A 17,347-nucleotide genomic window follows, 5' to 3' on the forward strand; every position below is an offset into this window, starting at 1 on the left:
AAAATACACCTCATGTTTTTTTTGCTCAGCTGGCAAGTCTTTAGACTCTAATTATGCAGGCTGGCATTTCTTTGATACAATCCCATGATCCCCATATAATTCAGTTAATATCTGCTATATTACTGAGCTCCAAAGGAAAAAATAAGCAGACGTGTTATCATTGCTTACAGCTCCAAGCCTCTTTAGCCAGTGAATAGTAGAGCTCTTTCTGTTCCTCTGAACTTCTGTAAGTACTGTATTACAATAGAGCTTCCTGCATATTGTTTTTGCTTTCTCTTTGGGCTTCTGTGGTTGTACTCCGGCTTCTTTTTCATAGTGAAGGACTTCTCACCTCTATCTTTAACCATAGTGGGCAGTATTTATTGATAGTCCTTCCCCAGTTTATTACTGGACATACGTTTTTATTGCTTGAGTTGGAAATACTCTGGGAAAGAATTTAACCAGAGCAGAAAACCAGCAGTACTGTATTAGTCCAAAAACTTACTTAGCTAGACAGAGTCTGCAACAGATGCTTAGGGGAAGATTATTTTGAGTGGGTAAACACACTGTAATGTTTCCCTCAGTGTCTGTTCCCAGTTTTTGGCAATAGGTGGGTATTTCTCTCTGAACCAGAGCCTGTAGCCACATCTTTGTCTTTAATAGACCATGGCAGAGTTTTCTTCTATTTATTCTTTTAATTGCTTTTTGAACTCATTTACACTGTTGTTTCTACAACATCAGGGGGCAGTGAATTCAGCTGTGGGCTTTGGGAAAAGCTCTTTTGTTTGATACCTTTTATGCAATACCTTCATTGGTTACAGCCTTTTTCTTGTATCTTGACAAATACTGAATAGTCATCCCCTACTCATTTGTCCATGCTGCTCGGGAGTCAGCAGAGCCCTACAACACACTTTGTCAGCCATCTCTTCCCAAGCTGAAATGTTCATGTGTATTTAAGATACACTTTCACACTTCTGGAGAGAAGCTGCTATTCCCATTTAAGGCCTCTGAATTAAGAAAGCTTGCATTCACCACACAGATCTGTTTGGGATGGCACATGTGCTTGCTCTCTCTTTCCACTTATATAATGTAATGTAGATACTTTACTGTACAGTGTTTCCTTACATATTAGAGGCAACTGTTCATTTTTTAAAGCCTTGAATTAATTTACAAACTCCTTTGTCTCTCAGAAGCCTGGAAAACTTTTTTTTAAAACTTTTTCTTTTAACTAGATGTCTGTCTCTACTGTGATGATGCAGTGAACCATGGCAGACAAAACTTTTTTGTTTTTGTTTTTTGTTTTTTTCTTTTCTGTCTAAAAACTGGATTCTTTCTTCACTTTATCCTCCCTGATTTGGAATGTAAGGAAAATAGTTCAGCCATAAGATTTACTTTATCTTATACTTCCCTTTGTTTTTTAATGTCCCTAGTCAGCTGAGCAGGCAACTTGGAACAAGCTCAAATGTGTCTTTTCCTCCCCGGCCTTTTGGAAAGGAAAAAAAGTGTATTCACCATCTGTTTTGCAAATGACAACTTTACAAACACACTCCACTGCCCCTAGTCAGAAAACCCAAGCTGTGATCATTTACTCAGTAACCCTAGACGAAACCAACAGATACAATTTTGAGAGTTTAAGTTAATAAAATCGAACACGATGAACTGATACACAGCTGCTTTCTTAGCTCACTGGTTTTAATTTTTGTCTTAACTCTCCTCACACAAGATGCTTTGTACAATGTATTAATGCCTTTTTTATGGCAGCCTATGGATTTGGATAGTTCCCATAGAAATAGAAAAAATGGTGTTTAGTCCTCCTTAGCTTGATTAGAGTCAAACTCACTCCCAGGAAAATACTTGGACTATCCTAGCAGACCTAGGATATGATTTTTTTATTGCAAATGGACCACAGAGACCAGAGGATATGGAGATGAAAATGATCCTGCTTGTTAGTCTTCCCTTAGCACATTGGCCCAAATTTCTGTTCCCAGGACAGTTCATATCGTTTGCAGAAAAAATCCCACAGAATAAACCCAAGTATTCTTTGTGAAAAAACCCAAAACAGTGGTGCCTACATCCTGTTTGATTTAGGCCTTACATTTGATTATAGGATTACCGGTGAATGGGGATCTTCTTTGGCTACCATGATGGGTGTCAGTCCTAGAGTCACTTAATCCCTGTGCTGCCCTCCTCCTACAAGCCTGGCATCGAGTGCCATCTGTTTATGCTGCCAGGGTACACACTGACTCCAGTGCCATGCAGATCTGCAGGGAGCAGAGGGAATCCCGGCTGCAGCGGAGCCAGGACGGTGGCACCGCACCAACCATGCAGAGCATCCTGTGACCACGGCAGGAGGGCCCAGCTGAGAAGCTGCTGGGTGCCAGAGTGAAGGGGACAAGTGTTTATGTGGCTGTAAAGCCACTTGCAATTGGACAGCACTTACATTTAGATGCCAATCTCAAACTAACTCTGTGTAGGTGTCCCATGTCTGCTCTGAGCTGCTGCAGGAGCTCCTGGAGGTGCAGGGGGCAGCTCACCTGCCTGTGCAGAGGTGTCGTGGTGCTGGCTGCGTGCCTGTGGCAACTGAGACGTGTGTGAGGCTGGGAGGGATAACCAACCTGTACCTTTCTGCAGTGGCAGCTGATGGGACACCTCAGGTGGCACGAGATGCCTCAGTGTGAGCAACTGAGTCAGTCTGTAGTCATCAGTCCCCATGGCAGCACTGAGGCCTGTGTGCTGGCCTGTGGTGACTGGGGGGTGATCCAGCTGAGACAGGGCTAGCTTCTGTGTGAGCTGAATTGTCCACTGGCTCTGCTGACTGTATTGACTAGATCTCAAATGCCACCCTTTCAGGATAAAGTTACCTAATCATACTTTATTTTAGTGCCATTTTCAGTGCTGTCAAGTAGTCTACCTACCTTCCAGCTGCTTTATCAGAAGTTTTAGGTCTCCTCGGGTCATCTGTCTTGTCTGCCAGCCCTGTGTACATTGCTTGACTATCCCAGGGCATTTCAAATTGCACAAGCTGTCTTTTGGTCACTGAACAGAATCATTTCTGTCCAGGGCAATCTGGGGCCTGATCAGATTGAGAATAAATGCTGAAAAAGCACTTTTTTACTTAAAATATTCCAGAAGCCAGTATATGCATGAAAGCACTCTCTTTGTGCGTCAGTAAAATGCACCAAGCCAGATCTGTCACAAACTCCTCAAACATGCTACGTGTTCTGTATGTTCAGTTTGCTTTCTTCCTTTAATGGGACTGCCCAACCTTACTGCAACTTCACAGGTTAATACAGCTGTGTCTGCAGTGAAAGCTGATGATGACTGCACCATAGCAGCTGCATGTGTTCATCTCACTCTCAGTAACGTCCTGTGTAACCTCACTGGGTCCCTGTTCCAGCACCATGTCTTGCCTTGCCAGCTCAGATCCAGCATGCATTACCCGGTGTCTCACGGGGTCTCAGGCACTCCATTCCTGCTGTGGAAGGGTTAGTTTCTGGTTGGAGCCACATTCCAACCGGACCAACCAGAAGACAGCAGCCTACAGACAAACAGCTGGAAGGAATGGCTTTGAGTTCTTGAAGAAATGATGGAGAGACAGGCAGTCGTGTGGGTTCTCTGCCACAGATGCTGCAGACATGGACTGGATGTGTTCTCTGCTTGCTGCCCCTTCCCGTGCCCAAGGGGACAGCTGGCTGGGGAGGCACCTTTGTGCCACCTCACTTGGCAAACACAAAATGCTTTTGCAGCTGCCTGGGAAGCAAGCATTAGCTTCCAAGTTAGTATGCTGGAATGAAGGCAACTAAGAAATTTAAAGCAAGTTAGAGTCCTTTTCAAAATGCTTTTGAGTGATTTAGGCTTGAAATGAGTAACTTGAAAGCACCCAAATCCTTAGTTAATAATTTACATGTGAATAAAGCTGAAGAAATGCCTGAGATTCCAGCTACTCCATTTGATTGCCTCATGTTTACTCACTGTGGGACTCTTTCAGGGAGTGCAAGATGTTTGTCATTTGGGTTCCCTGGGATGTTGACATATTTTCCAAGGCTGATGGAATGCATTTGCATGTTTTGCCCTACAGAATTGTATGGGCCTAACTTGTTTTGACATCTACATGTGAGTTCCATATTAGCGTTTAGACTGCTATTGTAAATGTTGCTTTTAGTTATTGAAAATGGCTTCCTTCCTGTCAGGCAGACAGCATTCAAGTTTTCCAATTGTGATTTTTTTTGAGTGTACACATGGGGTTTTGAACTGTTCTTAGAAGATAAAGGAATGGTTTTCCTTTGCATGCTCAGGATGCAGACAGAAAGCTCTGATGCCACTGGCTGAAAAACATTTGTAGAGCAATTTTTAAGTAAATGTACAAATACATGTTGCAGCTGACATGGGCCCCCAGTCCAGTCTATTTCAGCAGTTAAGTTTTACTTTGCTTATATGTCATAAGTTGCAGAGTTTAGTCATTTAGCAGGTCTAGCTAGGATTCCAGGATCTTAGGAGAATTGTTCTTTTCTGTCAGATCAAAGTCTTAATCCATAATCTAAACAGAAATGTCAGTCACATAGGAAATTCAGCTGAGAGACTGAAGTTGTTACCAATAAATATCATTTGTGTCTGTATTGTACACTGCAGGAGATAAAGCCTGTTTTCTTTCCAGAATTGTCATGTTTATAAGTATTTTCTTAAAGTCATGGTTCATATGGGGTAGCTCCAGATTTGATCTTGAAGAGTACGTGCGTTATTGTCTGGCCAAAGCTGTGGAATAGCCTTGGCCTGGTCTCCACTTGGGGCTCCAGAAGGACACAGGAGGTGTGTTGGTTCTGCCAGCCCCAAGCCAACCACTTAGGCTGTTCATTTTTTTTATATAATTCTGATGTACTCAAACTTGAGGATAAGTGTGCTTGCTAGGCTGTTGTCCAGGGCAGAAGACTGGCAGAGATAGTAAAATTGCCATGTGCACACTGCCTGAAGGTATCCTTGGAAATCTGGATTAGCAGCTTCACCCTCACCAGAGTTTCTCAAGTCATGATTTGTGCTTGGACTGTGAGAACCCTTTCCCTTATCCCTCCTGCCACAGGAAAAGGAAATCCAAATATTTTCTCTGTCTCTTTCTCTCCCAACCCCCTGCTCTTCCCAGTGCAGAAATAAGTGGCCCCAGGCATGAGTTTAGCATACTTTGGGAAGTAAAATTCAATTTTATTTACAACGCTGAGTGATCATGCCTCAGCTCCTAAAATTTGGCAGTTACCCTGCGTTCATCATTAGCCTCACCTGACTATGCTGTTTTGAAGACCTGTCCTAGTGTCTATGCTCATCTGTTAGCAAGATGCTAATATTTTACCTGTCCTGACAGCCAAGCCAATGTTGTAGTTGCCTCTAAGGCCATCCTGCACTTTGTCATGCTGGAGAATGGGAGATTTGCACAAATTCCCATCCTTGTGACATCTTGATTCAAAACACTGCACCTCACCTCTGGGAAACTCGTTTGATTGCAACTGTGCCTTTGGCCCTATTCTAGCAGTATGTGCCATGGGCAGATTCCAAGTGTGAATATTACTTTGCTAATAGGTGTGATTTGGGGTATTGTTGTTTGAAATGTAAATGAAGAACCAAAGAAAAGTATAAGATGAGCATGTGTGAGAAGAAGTCCTTCATTCGCGGCATTTTTCTCTGTCTCTGTTTTGCAGACAGGACAGGATGGGTCATCCCCGAGACCTACACCCACCCGAATTCCTGTGTCAAAAGGTATGAAAGCAGGAAAGCCAGTAGTGGCAGCCCCAGGAGCAGGAAATGTGACAAAATTCGAGCCTCGTGCTGAGACTCAGTCTATGAAAATAGAACTGAAGAAATCTTCAGCCAGCAGCTCTGCCTCCCTGGGCGGGGGTCAGGGCTGATGGCAGTGGCTCAGGGGGTATGTTTTGCAGGTTTTACTGCTGCTATGGAAGTCAGCCAATTCCTCTGTCTGTGTAGTTGTTCACGTTTGCCTGTACTAGCAGCTGTCACTTAACAACAAACTAATAAGTGTGTGCATTGACTACTTAAATAACAAAATCCTTTTGTTTTCTTACTCAACTTAAAAAAAAAAAAAGAAAAGCTGTCAAAAACGCAATTTTATGCCAGGAAGGTTTTCTGTCTAGGAAGTGAGAATGAGGTAATTGCACTAGGTTATTCATCTAGTTCAGGAATTCTTAATGATAGACTTGGTCACTTTTTAGTAGATCAAAGGAGGTTTGATCACTTTTACTAGATTGTTTTCCACCTTAACGGATCACTTTCCACCTTTGCTGCTGCATGTCTACTTTCCTTCCTGCCTTGATCACACTGTTGAAATGCCACACGGCCTAGGGAAGCCATGCACACTTGAGGTCCTGTTTTAATGAAAGCCAGTACCTCATGTGTGGGAGAGGAAGAGAGGAAGGATGGGCACCATGTGGCCTTCTGTCTAGGAGCCTCCAATCAAAATCACCATTTCTCAGTGGTGAGCTGCTTTCTTAAGATAACTGTCTAAATTCAGGGGCATAGGGATGTTGCACAATGTTTGGCAGCAATTTAATTCTTCCAGAGAGAGGCAACACTTGTAGACAACACTTAGAACCAGGTCCCTGACTTACACACACTGGAATACTAGCTCAGGGCTCAGATGAAGGCTTGTGAGCCAGAAGGTGTTTAGTCTTCAGCAAAAGCTTAAGAAACACTATCTTTCAAAAATCAACACAGTTCATTTGTGCCTGCTCCAAAGACCACTAAAGGCTATGAAGCAACTCATTCCATTGACCTGACTAGGTTTTCAGTTTTCCTGGTTGGGTCTTATATTTAAACCTTACTTGCCAAACATCCTTATGTCTTAAAGGGTAAGTCAGCACAGCCTGCTGGTGGCAGGAATTGCTATCTAAAGGCACAGCTCAGGTACAGATAGTGAAAGAGAGAGGGTTTGGTAAGGAAAGTACCCTCAGTTTTCTGTTGTTTTAAAATATTTTGTCATAAAATGCAGACCACTTTACAATATCATGGTGATTCATCATTTTTCCTTCCCTCTTTGTGATTTCCTCATCTGTTATGTTTGCATTTTTTTAAGCATGTTTTAAGGAATTTTTCCAGCATGGAAATAGTGTGGATGCTGATGATTGTTATGGTTGTTTATTTAATAACAGTAGCGTTATTAAAGCACATTTCCATTAAGCGATCAATTTTCACAGAAGAAAGTCACAACCAAAAGAAATGAAGCTGACGAGACCAATAAATGATGGGTTTAAAGCTGCATAATGCTTCAACCACCTCAGCAAGCTGTGAAGGGCCCAGCGGTTAAAACAGAAAGCAAGGTGGTCAGACCACCAGTAAATTGTAAATAAAATTCACAGAAAGGAAAATGCACTGGTGGGTGAAATACGAAATTTGGCCTGGGAGAGGATATTTGATGGAAGAACTCTGTCACCGAAGGTCAACAAAACTATATTCAATCCAAGTAATGTTTAATTTTCCATCTGCTTTGCATTGCTGTCCAATTTCAGATCCAGATATGACAATTATCCCATTGTAAAGCTGGCATTTTATTATTCACATAAAGGGCATTTTTTCTTCGCCACATAAAAAAAAAAGTAGGTTTTGTTTTTTTACATGTGTAGCACCTAAAATGCCTGTTAATTTTAAGGTTCTAGTTCCTACGACATTCAAAAATCAGATTAGTATTAGTAGCATTATTTCATAATGCATATTCCCAGCACTTCAGATAAAACTTGGAAACTGGAATTAGCAAGCCACGTGAGTTAATATGTCAGAAATACATCAGATCCGCTCAAGGAATTCTTATCACTTAAAAGCCTCAGTATGTCAATAAAATGTTGCTGAGATCTTACTGTTCTTTTTGTAACACAGACTTTTTAACAGATATTGAAAGGAGAAAAAGGTCTTTTTTCTGCATATTCACTTTAAATACTGTTACTGAAGGAAGTTGTAAGGTCAAAACAGTCAAATAATACTGCAAACATGATCCCCAAGCTAATGTAGCTTGATACAGCTGCCTTAAGCCTTCCTTGTGTCAAAAAAAAACTTAGTTCCTTAGTTAACTGTTGCCATACTCAATGTTCTATGTGTGCCTGTGGTTTTTGTTTGAAGTCTAAGAAACTAATTAATCTGAAGAAACAAGCCAGTCTCACAGTACCTGAAATCTAGGGCACACAGACTGGCACAGCTAGAGCCAGAATTGCAGGCAGGAGTTGCTCCTGGAGAGTCAGTAGGATTAGATGAGACAGACTTCAGAAATTCCAGAGAGGTCAGACTTAGGATCCTGTTATTTTTCCCCAGGGGCTGCACAACAAAACCAGACTTTTGCTCTGCAGCAGAAGTCTAAAGAGTTGGAATCAGGCACTGGTTAAACTGTTAGCTAAAACCAGGTATTTTGCTATACTCTAAACTTTTGACATCTGTTTTAATTGACCTAATATTCTTGTTTCCTGAAGGTAGAAGAAGGGTAAGATGAAAAGAAAGCATATAGTTCAGAAGTCTTAAAAGTTCAAGCCTAACTATTTGTGTTACACTGAAATTTCCTCTGAATCTGAAGACAGTTATGTTTAGTGACTACAGTAAGATTCTCCATTCAGTAGGTCAGCTCCAAAAGACAATTTAAACAACCAAATCTAAAAACAATGGCTAAGCCCAAGAGGCATCCTGAAGATCATCCTGATGTTCTTCCACAGACCTTATCTAGTCAGTGTTTCTGTTACAACTTAAATGTAGCACTGCAGCCACTGTACCTCCCTGAGATCCCTAATTCTTGTATTTCCTCTGAGGCTTTTAAGTCAAGCCACAATTTCATGGTCACTTAAAGTCAGGATATAACTCCACACTGGACTGAAAAACTGTAGTCCTGTCTTTGTCACCTCCAGCCAAGAAAGTACTCACTGACTATGTGGTTGTCCTTTGAGCTGGTGCAAGTGTTTAACTGGGGAACTGATCTGAATTAAAAGGAATCTGGCAAAAAAAAAGCATAAAGGCTGGGTTTAATGTAACTTAGTGCCAGGCTCACAGGCCAGAAAAAGAAAGAAGGAGGGCACAGGAAACCAGTTGGCGTTTTAAAGTGACTGCAGGATCATGAGTGTCTTCTAATAGATCAAATACCACACAAACGCAGGGGTAGTGCTGCTTATTTTCAAAAGCTTTTGATTGAAACCTTTTTTCAAAGGTAGGAGACAGTATCTGAGGAGACTCAAACCCACATCAGCTGCAGGCAGGTTCACTAGTGGCACTGACAGCTGAGGAGGAAGAAGGTGGCATTCTCATTCCCTCCTGGAAAGGCTGTGCTGTTCTGCATGGAGTGCTTCAGTATTCACTGAGCAGAAAAGAGGGAGTGGTTGAGGGGTCAGGATATTGAACTAGGAAGGAGGCCCCCCCAAATGTGTGTCCCTGTTCCAAAGGCTGCCTTTGAGCCCGGCCTGGTTGAAAAGGAGGCTTACCAGATCAAGTGTCTGTGTTCATCCATCCTTCCATCTCTCCTTCCCTAATGAATAGCACTGAACAACCAGCCAATTTCATGCAAACCTGACAGAGCGATAGGGATCTCCAGAATAAGAAGTTTTTCCAGTTTAATGAAAAGGACGGCAGAGAAGAGGAGTAAGACCACAGTGCCTCACTGTGTGGAAGAGCAGGGCATGAGCTCACCTTCATACAGCATCAAAGAATGAACACAAGAGTGATGTCACAAATGCCACATGGACAAGCTTTGTTCAGACCTCAGATTTTACTAGGCACCAAAGAATCAAACTCTGACACATCGATCCAAAGGATAATAGGGATTTACAGGGCGTACGTGTATTCTCCATTACTGGATTATAGTGCATAATAAACTAAGCCTTCCTAAATGATCACTTGGAGTCACTCATCCTCATGCTTTCTCCCTCTTAACTTTTTTCTGTCATTTTGTTTGGGTGTTTTTGGTGTGTTTTTTTTCTTTTTTTTTTTTTCTTTTTTTTTTTTGTTTGTTTTTTTTTGTTTGTTTTGTTTTGTTTTGTTTTTATTTTGTTTGTTTTGTTTTTGTAATGAAGTGGAACAATTTCAGTAGCAAAATAATGCACTCAGAATCATAATGATAGTTACAATGCTTTGTCAGAAACTAAGATGACTGTGTAATCTTTGTACTTTTAGTCATATTCAGTGTCAGCTGGAGAGAAGCCCTGTTTTGGCTGGTGACATGGCCATATAAGCAGTTGTGATAACTCAAGGCCAGCAGTAGTAATACATGGCTGAGCACCAGCAGTAAGGTGGAGAGGGTGAATAGCAGGGAAAATGCCAGCCCATTCATGAGCAGCACACACGAGGTGCACCCTCAGTTCTCCAGATGATCTCTCTGATTTTAAGTCTGGTTCCTAACAAGTTTTCTACTGTGTTCCCTGAGTTAGATCCCATTGCCAGACTCACTGCTACATAGGGGTATTGCTAATGTAGTCATTAGTAGATAAATACATTTGAGTAAGTGTGACTGAAAAAGGAGCACAGAGCTTCAACTGTAATGCCTAGAGGGATTTCTCTCAGAACAGTAAACATCCTAAGCAAATGGTAGAAGAAAAATAGAGATTTTGATTTACTTTGCTCACCTTTTTTCATTTTGTGACACCCATTAGTGTGATTTTTCAAAACCCAAACACTTTGTGACTCTTTGTAATATGCCCATAGAGTACATGTCACTGTGTTTAAACCTCAAACCACTTACAGCACATAGTAATTGCCACCGTGGGAGTAATCTCTAAAGCCACATTAATATGTTGATCCATGCCAACAGGATGCCAAGTCATATGTCATTGCTTGAAATGTGCCATGCAGATTCTAAAATATGCTCAATATTTACATGAATATTCAGTAATGTTATTAATTACTAAATTAATATTTAGTAATTCTGATCAGATGTGGAAGAGCAGGTCTTTAGATAGAGTAAGCTACTATCCTGCTGGGTTTCAGGTACTTGGCATAAGCTGCAATAGTCAGGACAGTATTCAGACCAATTATATGTTCCCATCACACATCAGTGGCCAATTTAATTGAGTTGCTTTGAAACACATAGTTTGCTGGCAGGAGTTTTTGTGAGCTCATCTTTTGAACTTGCTTTCATTTAGGGGAATGGTTTTCTCCCCTCTGTCAGTGTGAGTTATCCTCTTTCTCTTTATTTTGCTTGAGCTCTCTTGGGCAAAATTATGTGCAGTATTTCTCATTATAGATATTAACTTTACTTTGAATCTTACTCCCTACACATTGCTCTTACCTTGGCTTTTTTTTCCTTAAAATGTAAGCAGGGTTAACTACTGTCATGTGCAGAGCTATCAGCTCTCGGGTATGAAACACTCAGGTGTGAATGGTTCTCTAAACAAAAGAAAAAAAACCCTCTCCTTGGGATTTTAAAAACAGAAATACTGATGTATGGTTCTCTTCTGTTGTTTGGGTGTGCATTGTCTGTGGTACATTCATTTTTGTATTATCTGGTGATACATGTATATATTGTAAGGAGAAATTAAACTTTATATGTTAAAATGTCACTTGATGTGCTTCATTATATGAACTGGTATCCTGATGTACTTCCTCAAGAAGTTCTGCTTTACATCAGTGGAACTGAAAGCAGAATTAGCTGTTTACATTAACTTCATTTTATTTTTCTGTCATTAAAATAAATTGTTTGGTTTAAGTGAATACTTAGCTCCTTGAAATATTCCAATCTGGAACCCTAAAAAAATTTATTTAATCATATCTTTCAAATATAATCATATTTCTACAGAGGGTGGCCCAAAAGAACTCTCACAAAATTTGCCCTACTCTAATTTTAGCTTAGTAACGTTCAGACACCTCTTTTAGTAACTACACGTGTGTGTGTGCACATATTACATATATTCATACATACAAATCAATATGTAAGGATCTCAAATAGAAACCACCGAGACAAACTTACAGTGTGTGTTCTCTAGGTGTGTGAGAAATGAATGAAAGATAAATATCAGTGGAAATTATTTGACTTTTTTAAAAATTATTTTTTTTCTCCTACTCTTTTCTGCACAGCTGCTGTCTACGTCTGTAGGAGAAAGGTGTCTGATTCAAACACCAACTGTAGTTGTGCTGTTTATTCAGTGACTGAGCCTTAACAAGGAGCATGATATTTTTCTGCTGCCCATTTTTTTAGAATTTTGTCTAAACTCGTTATTAAATGCACAGTGACTATTAAGAAAACAATTTTTATTTGAAAAATAGTATTTTTAATATTAAGAAAATAATTTGTAAATGTAGCTTTTAACATCATATTCCACAAGAGCTTCAAGTTAGAACAGCACTGGCTGTACGGTAAAATCATGCAATAAGTTTGTGGTTCTTTCACATTAACTGCTCAAATGTGGTGGAGCTGGTGTACATTTCTTGTTGAAAATAATTTGTTATTGATAAATTTGATGGAAAATAAATACTTCAATTCGGGAAATTCTATTATTTCATTGGCCTTAACGTATTTTATTGGACGTTGCCTCAACCCTGCTCTTGCTTCACCACGTATGAAAAGCAGCACTGGCGTCTGCCATCTAGTGGCAAAGTTCTGGCAGTAAGAGTACATGGAAAATATTTTTATTTTTCTTTCTTCTTAGAATGCAACTTCATGAAACACCTTGCTAATGGTTAGGAAGCAGATATAGGCAGAAGTCAATAAAAATGTAAAAGGCAAAAATTATATCAATAGTGTCATTTCTTGGGTCCCGTAAATTTTGAAAAATCTTCAGACTAGTAAGAAAGGAAGGTAACAAAAGTTATTTCAATTAAGATGAATATTTCTGAAAATGTATAACTGTATACTCTAATTAGTATTGGTACAGTTACATTATTTTAAATGCATAAAATACTCGTTTTCAGAGAAAAATGTTAATTGACAGTTAAATTCTTATATTAACAAAGTTGCCTGTAAGAGCTGTATATATAGGTAGAAGACAGAAGACCAGGCCGTTAGTACTTCGCAGAGCTCAGGGATTAATCAGGGGCAGGGACCTGTGGTACTACAGACAGGGAAGAATTAAATCCAGCCTTTTAAAGAAAATGCCAACATGTAGTTTTGCATGTGGCTGTGGCTGAAATTTATCCCCATTAAAGTCAGTTGCAAAATTCAAGAAGACTTGCTGAATATACACAGCATAGGTTTCTAAACCAAGTTTAAATTTAAAAAAATGAGAAATGACCCCATACCTCTTCCTCATCCCTATTTATGAATTGCCACCAGATTTGTGATGAAGTTGCTTAGACAAGATACTAGATGCCCAACTCCAAGTCTTTCTCTACCTAGTTTGGATGTGGAACTGGAACTTTGGTGTCCCTCTGCTTTAATCCATTCAACTGTACTACTCCTTTTTCCCTATGGACAACCAAATGATGGTCTTGACATTGAAGTGGAAGCCAAGGCTCTCTGAGCCCTTGACAGGTGCTAATTTAGTTTCCCTTTGTAGCATTAGCCAGGACAGTTTATCAAGCAGTGATGTGAGTTTGTGAGACTTTTTTAGAAAATGCCTTGCACTGCCATTGTAATTGTTCTTTCAAGTAAGCTGCAATGCGTTTGTAGTTTCACAAACCCAAATGTTTTGCTCTCTTTTCTTTTAGAGAGTGTCATCATTCACCAGTTACGCGTGAACTCTAGATGAGTTACCGCCTGCTAGAGCTCTCTGGGTGCACTACCCTCCATGCCTGTGGATGGACCACTGTAGAAGCTCTCTGCCATCAACACCAGGGTCACTTGTGCTACTGATTATTTGTGGAAGTATTAGTGCTTCCATTAGGTTTTATATATATATTTTTTTCTTGGTAGAGCTTTAAAAACCAATGGCCTTGCTGGTATTTTAAAAATATCTAATCAGAGAGAGAGCAGCAGTCTTTCTGCCAGCTGAATTTCACTCTTAATTGCAAAGCCTGAGGCACGTGCTTGATTTTGTTTGATATTTACCATATAATTTATTTTTATAATACACTTTGTAAAGTAGCTGTGCCAAAGTTGCTTATGACACATTTATTTGTAGAATACACTGTCAAATTTGCAATTTGATATTTTTGTTATAGAGAGTATGTGAAGAAAGAAAAATATAACTTCAGCAATGTTTTCTGTTTAAATGGAAAAGTATTCAGTACGTTTTTTTGCCACCATGAGATTCTGTGAGACTAAATACTCTGAAGACTGCTGTATGGAATTTGTTGTAGAATATTTCTTGCACTGTGTGATGGTTTGGCATAAAATTAAGTATTAAAGTCCAATGCCTTGAAATACAACCAAATTTACTCATTTAAAACTATGTAAGTCAGTTTTTAAAGCTGTGATTTTTTTCTATATAAAGTATGTTTTTATTCTGCCTGTACCAAAAAAGTTGATTTTCATTACACTGTAACTAATAAATTTTCACAACTATGCAAATGTAATCAGGTGTTTGCATTTCAACTCCAGTTTCTTATGGTTGGCAGTGCTCATCTATATATTTGTTTATGGGGACAGAATAAGGGTTAGGAAGTTCCTTTTTCTGACTGGTGTCTCATACAGTGCCACAGTACAGGGTGAAGCTGATTCACAAAATCATAGAATGGTTTGGGTTGGAAGGCCCTTAAAGATTGTGTAGTTCCAATCCCCCTGCCATGGGCAGGGACACCTTCCACTAGATCAAGTTTCTCAAAGCCCCATCCAACCTGGCCTTGAACACTTCCAGGAAAGCTGCTCAACAGCTTCTCTGGGCATTTTGTTCCAGTGTCTCACCACCCTCAAAGTGAAGAATTTCTTCCCAGTATCTAATGTAAACCTACTGGCCTTCAGTTTGAAACCATTCCTCCTTGTCCAACATGCCCGTGCAACTCTCCATCTTTCTTGTAGGCTCAGAAGTTAAGATACAGAGATGATCAATCACCAAGCCCTTAATGACTTAATTGTTTCTAAGCTTGTGCTTTCACAGCACAGGCAGGGATGTTTGACTGGTACTGTCAGAATCTTTGGTCCTGGACCAACACCTGGACTAGACACCAGGCACTCTGGCACATGCTGAGGAGCCCCTTTTATTATGGTGGCTGTAGCTTCTCAAATAGCATCCAGAGAGTTCTGTGGCAGCTATACTTAGGGTGATTTTTGATTGAATGATAAATAAAGCTACATGCAATCCAGGCAGGGTCTTTTTTTCTTTTACATTTCATAACCAATGATTTTTAATCTAAGTCATTGGCACATACTTAAAATACTGCAGATTTTTAACTGCAGAAGCTACTGGGAGAGATTACTTTTTTTGGAAAGGAAAACTGTTGCTTGCAGGAGATGTGCTGTGAGATGCCAGAAAGACTGCATTAATGCAGCATCCCACTGGAATGGTTAGGTTGGTCCATCTTTGAAGCTGGAATATCACATGGCTGCATAGTCAATTCTGCAGCAAATGCTGACACGCTAGAGAAGCAGGATATTCTGGGACCTGTATGAACTTTTGTGAAGTTGATCTCCATTGTGAAGAGTTTACTAATACAGCCATACTGAGGAATCAAAATGAAGTGCTGGTTATCCTGGCAGAAGAGTAATTTTGTTGGTATAGCTTATACTTAGCTGGTACACCATTTTTTTTAAGGAGTGTTTTTTTTTTTTTTGTACAACAGACAATATATGCCAATAACATAACTGTGTCTGTAGATTTACTTCAAGCTGAGAAAAATTCCAGCTTTTAGAGAGCAATACAGATGAGGTGAATAAAGTTTAGTGTGTGCCACATTTCAGTTTACTGCGCAGCAGAATGGACATTGTAGTGACCCAGATCTTCTATTTTCAAAACATTACTTGAGACTTGAAACCTATCCATGTTAAGATCTACACTAAGCTCAGCTGGACTGAAATTCCTGGCTACTTGAAAGTGACGGTGACATACCTGAAATAAACTTCAGCTTTTCAATATGAGTAGGACACAAGTAAAACGGTATTCCAAAATAGAGTCTAGATTTAAAAGGTCCCAGTCGAAGTAGAAAATATTTTTCCTTATCTAAATTTTAATATAAAGCCAATTCATTATGAGTGTAAGTTTATGATTCATAAACAAATACATAAACATTTATGGTTTTGCACTTATATTACGTTTTTAAGATTCCCAAAATAAAGCTTTGTTTAAAGCATACATACAATCATGGTGTATTGAAATGATTTGGATTTTAAAGTCTTTTTGATGAACTACAACACTTTGGAGTAGGAGACCGGTGATTTCATCTTGCATTTATGTTCCTAGTCAATTTTTTACATTACCTAACTTGGATATGAATCTAAGATAAATATGTAAAAAAAGTACATTAGCCACATAATTAGCCTGTATTTTGGGGAGACTCAGGAAGAAATCTATTAATATAGACTAAAGATGTGATTATTTTCTACAACTACTGTAATTTTAAAGGAGGTAATTGGGAAGAGCATTCACACTAAGATAATGTGAAATATAGATTTTATATATATATATGCTATAGATATCAGAAGCTTTTAAGCAATAGAAAACCAGCGAAAGATCTGCTTTTCCCTTAGAGATCTCTTACTGTCTAAAGAGGACTGAAAGACCTGTGTCGTATAATTATAATGATAAAATACAAAGTTTCAATCCATTAAAAAATCTCAAATACTTAGATTTCTAGAGATAAACTCTACAGCCTGTGAGTTTTCTTTTTGTCTTGTGAAACGCAATTAGACAAATTTAACATGCCCTTTCTTGCCAGTCCTCTTGTACCTGCGAGCATCAGGTCCCTGCTTCCCAATATTGCCCCTTGATTATCCTGCTGCCAGGGAAATTTCTTGCCATCTCTCACCACGGGATTATAAGATGTCTTGTTCCCTTGGGATCCCAGGTTGCATCTCCCTGGATTCTCTGTGACACTGTGGGAATAAAAGTTACTATAGCTGAAGGTAGTAATTGCAAACAGAAGATAATAAAGGCTGGTACTAGAGACAACGGGCTTACCTGGGGGGAATGGCAGCAAAAGTTGGGGTCCACAAGATAGTGGAAAAGATAAATTAGGAATGAAATACAGTCTTAGCATAGATGCCACAAGGAATATGATTAACTTTTGTACCCTATATAATTATTTAGGCACCAAATTAATACTTACATTTTAGATTTTTATATATATATCCGAATTTCCTACGCTATGTCAAGGAGGCCTTTTGTGCCTCCAGAGTGAAATACATTTGCACAAGTCAGGTGCTCCCCCCAGTGGTCTTGGCTGATGCTCTTGGTGCTCCAGAGAACTAAAAGGCATTTATTTTACATAAACTGTTCCACAGCCAGCTAAAAAGTCTTTAGATTGGACTACATGCTTATAAAGTATTTATTTAAATAGTTCTACTTACTTTTTTTTCATGAAATCAAGTAAATACATAAATACT

The 17,347-nt window shown here is 39.5% G+C and overlaps 1 protein-coding gene across 3 annotated transcripts in view; it reads left to right on the forward strand.

The window, feature by feature from the left end:
• Positions 1-14,366, forward strand: part of FILIP1 (filamin A interacting protein 1) — a 60,144-nt gene extending 45,778 nt beyond the window's left edge. Inside the window, exons 5-6 of one of the 3 annotated variants that reach the window (XM_053972614.1) lie at positions 5,664-5,887; positions 13,579-14,366. In XM_053972614.1, coding sequence (XP_053828589.1) covers positions 5,664-5,870 — 207 coding nt within the window. In that variant the 3' untranslated portion in view covers positions 5,871-5,887; positions 13,579-14,366. Of the gene's footprint in view, positions 1-5,663; positions 5,888-9,480; positions 9,893-13,578 lie in introns of those variants that run through there. The other 2 variants (XM_053972616.1, XM_053972613.1) reach the window with 2 other exon arrangements.
• Positions 14,367-17,347: the final 2,981 nt, after the last annotated feature.

This window comes from Vidua macroura, chromosome 3, assembly GCF_024509145.1.
Source record: "Vidua macroura isolate BioBank_ID:100142 chromosome 3, ASM2450914v1, whole genome shotgun sequence".
Taxonomy (NCBI): domain Eukaryota; kingdom Metazoa; phylum Chordata; class Aves; order Passeriformes; family Viduidae; genus Vidua; species Vidua macroura.